Below are 2,735 nucleotides of genomic sequence, written 5' to 3' on the forward strand. Positions count from 1 at the left end.
TGTTCCAGTCTCTGTAATAGGATCTGATGGTCAATGGTATCAAATGCAGCACTAAGATCTAATAAAACCAGTACAGAGACAAGTCCTTTGTCTGATGCAATAAGGAGGTCGTTAGTAATTTTCACCAGTGCTGTCTCTGTGCTATGATGAGCTCTAAATCCTGACTGAAAATCCTCAAATAAACTATTGCTATGTAGAAAGTCACACAGCTGTTTAGCAACTGCTTTCTCCAGAACCTTAGAGAGAAAAGGAATGTTAGATATAGGTCTATAGTTGGCTAAAACATCCGGATCAAGTTTGGGCTTTTTCAGAAGAGGTTTGGCAAAAACTACAACTCATGACAGTACCCCCCTCTCAAGGAACGGATCCCAGACGTTCCTTCAAAGTAAGAACCAAACAGTCCCAAAACAAAGTGTCCATGCAGCCCCCGGGTGGGCGGAGGGAAGACCGGAGGAGGGCAAGAGCCAAACCAGGGTGGGCGGAGGGAGGACAGGAGGAGGGCCAGAAAAAACAAAAAACCCACAGTCCAAGGAGCAGACAGGAGGGGACCAGAGTACAGGGGGGAGGTCCAACAGGCAGGGCAAGGCAGTTCAGGAGGCTGACCGAGGCGTCCAGAGGGGAACAAAAGTTCAGGGGGTCGTCCTGGAGGATAACCCAACTGACCAGGTGGGCAACAGAGTTCAGGGGGTCGTCCCGGAGGGTGACCCATGAGGCCGGGCAAATCAGGGGGAGAACAGAGTTCAGGAGGCCGCCCCGGAGGACGACCCAACAGGCCGGGCAGAACAGGGAGGCAACAACGTTCAGGAGGTCACCTGGGAGGACGACCCAACTGGGCGGGAGGACCAGAGGGTCCACAGAGTTCAGGTGGCTGTCCCGGAGTACGGCCCTGGAGGCCGGACTGTTCAGGGGGACGGCAGGAAGGCCAACAAAGAGGCTGGAAACCCACTGGAGACCTCTCCGGAGGTCGGCACCCAAAGCTCTAGTGCTCTGGAGCTGCAGCTGGGCTGAGGTCCACGGACTGAGCAGCTGGGCTGAGGACCACCGGCGAGACAGCTGGGCTGAGGACCATAGACCGGACACGAGGCGCTGGAGTCGGTCTGACCACCGACTGGACAGCTGGGCTGGGGACCATGGACTGAGCAGCTGGGCTGAGGACCACCGGCGAGACAGCTGGGCTGAGGACCATAGACCGGACACGAGGCGCTGGAATCGGTCTGACCACGGACTGGACAGCTGGGCTGGGGACCATGGACAGGACACGAGGAGCTGGAGTCGGTCTGACCACCGACTGGACAGCTGGGCTGAGGTCCACGGACTGAGCAGCTGGGCTGAGGACCACCGGCGAGACAGCTGGGCTGAGGACCATAGACCGGACACGAGGCGCTGGAGTCGGTCTGACCACCGACTGGACAGCTGGGCTGGGGACCATGGACCAGACACGAGGAGCTCTTGGCCCACCTTGGCAGTCGACGTCGCAGCCATGGCCTTGCGGCTACCTCCCAGTGAGCCTTAACGAGGGCAGCTTGCCGGGATTTGCGGCTTGACGCGAACTGCCAGATTGTCCATAGTTCGGCCAAAACGTCCAAGAACCTCTCCCTCTCCATCTTTGCGTCTGCTGGGTCCATGTGTGGTCGGGTCATTCTGTCACGGTTAGGTGTGGGTGAGGCAGGTTGGAGGACCCAAACGCAGGATGCAAGGCAGGAAGAGGTATAGTACAAAGGGGTTTTAATGAACGAACCAAAAGCGAGCACACTTACAGGTGAGTGGCTGAATACAGAGTCCAAAAACTAACGAGCAGGGCGGGAGCAACACAGGTGAAGGACATGAGATTAACGAGGCAGGCAGAGAGAGACAGTGAGCAGAGGGAAATAGAGAGACTGACGTGCAGGCAGCGACTAAGAAACAATATAACAAGTAGACTACCAAACCAAAGCAATATCAAATCAACACAGGACTACGAGCTAGAATACCAGACAAGACATAAACACTAAGGACAAGTAAAAAAGAAGAACAGGTAAACAGAAGGACACCAGAAACATATGGCAAAAACTACAACTCATGACAGTAATAGGTTGGCTAAGAATCTGCTGGATTCTCCAAATGTAGTCTTTGCAACTGGAAATTGTCACCATTAATTTCTTGACCTATACAAGTTGTCGTTTATGGTGGAGTATATTTTAAATAAATGGTCACATGTTCTTTTCAGGATGAGTAGGATAGTGGAGATGCAACCAACATTATTATTTGCTGTATTGGACTTTTTTACAGTCACATCTGAGCTTCTCTTTTACTTTCTTCCATCACTGAGTATATGGAAACACAGGTGAGAATGGTATCCTTCAAAGGGGAGTGAATCTACAATGCCAATTGTCAAACACACTGCTTTTGCCATTTGTCCCTCATAACCAGCAGCGGCTTTGCAATTGCTAGACAGTTTAACTTTAAGCTGGATAATTTAGATTGTTAAAAAAATGAATGAGAAGTTTTGATGGGTAGGTGAACACGATGTCACCTGTACACCAACAGCTGCACCTCCAGTCACCAGTCTGTCAAGCTCCTGAAGTTTGCGGATGACACCACCCTCATTGGGCTCATCTCAGGTGGGGATGAGTCCGCCTACAGGTGGGAGATCGACTATCTGGTGACCTGGTGCAGCCAGAACAGTCTGGAGCTCAACGCTCTGAAGACCGTGGAGATGGTCGTGGACTTCAGGAAGAGCCCAGCCCCACCCTCCC

At 52.6% G+C, this 2,735-nt stretch overlaps 1 protein-coding gene across 1 annotated transcript in view; it reads left to right on the top strand.

Moving 5' to 3' along the window:
* The window catches only part of LOC123963014 (olfactory receptor 146-like), a 13,792-nt gene extending 12,784 nt beyond the window's left edge, over nucleotides 1-1,008 (top strand). Inside the window, exon 4 of the mRNA XM_046039533.1 lies at nucleotides 727-1,008. Within this exon, the coding sequence (XP_045895489.1) occupies nucleotides 727-1,008 (282 nt within the window). The remainder of the gene's footprint in view (nucleotides 1-726) is intronic.
* Nucleotides 1,009-2,735: the final 1,727 nt, after the last annotated feature.

This window comes from Micropterus dolomieu, linkage group LG23 (genome assembly GCF_021292245.1).
Source record: "Micropterus dolomieu isolate WLL.071019.BEF.003 ecotype Adirondacks linkage group LG23, ASM2129224v1, whole genome shotgun sequence".
NCBI lineage: Eukaryota > Metazoa > Chordata > Actinopteri > Centrarchiformes > Centrarchidae > Micropterus > Micropterus dolomieu.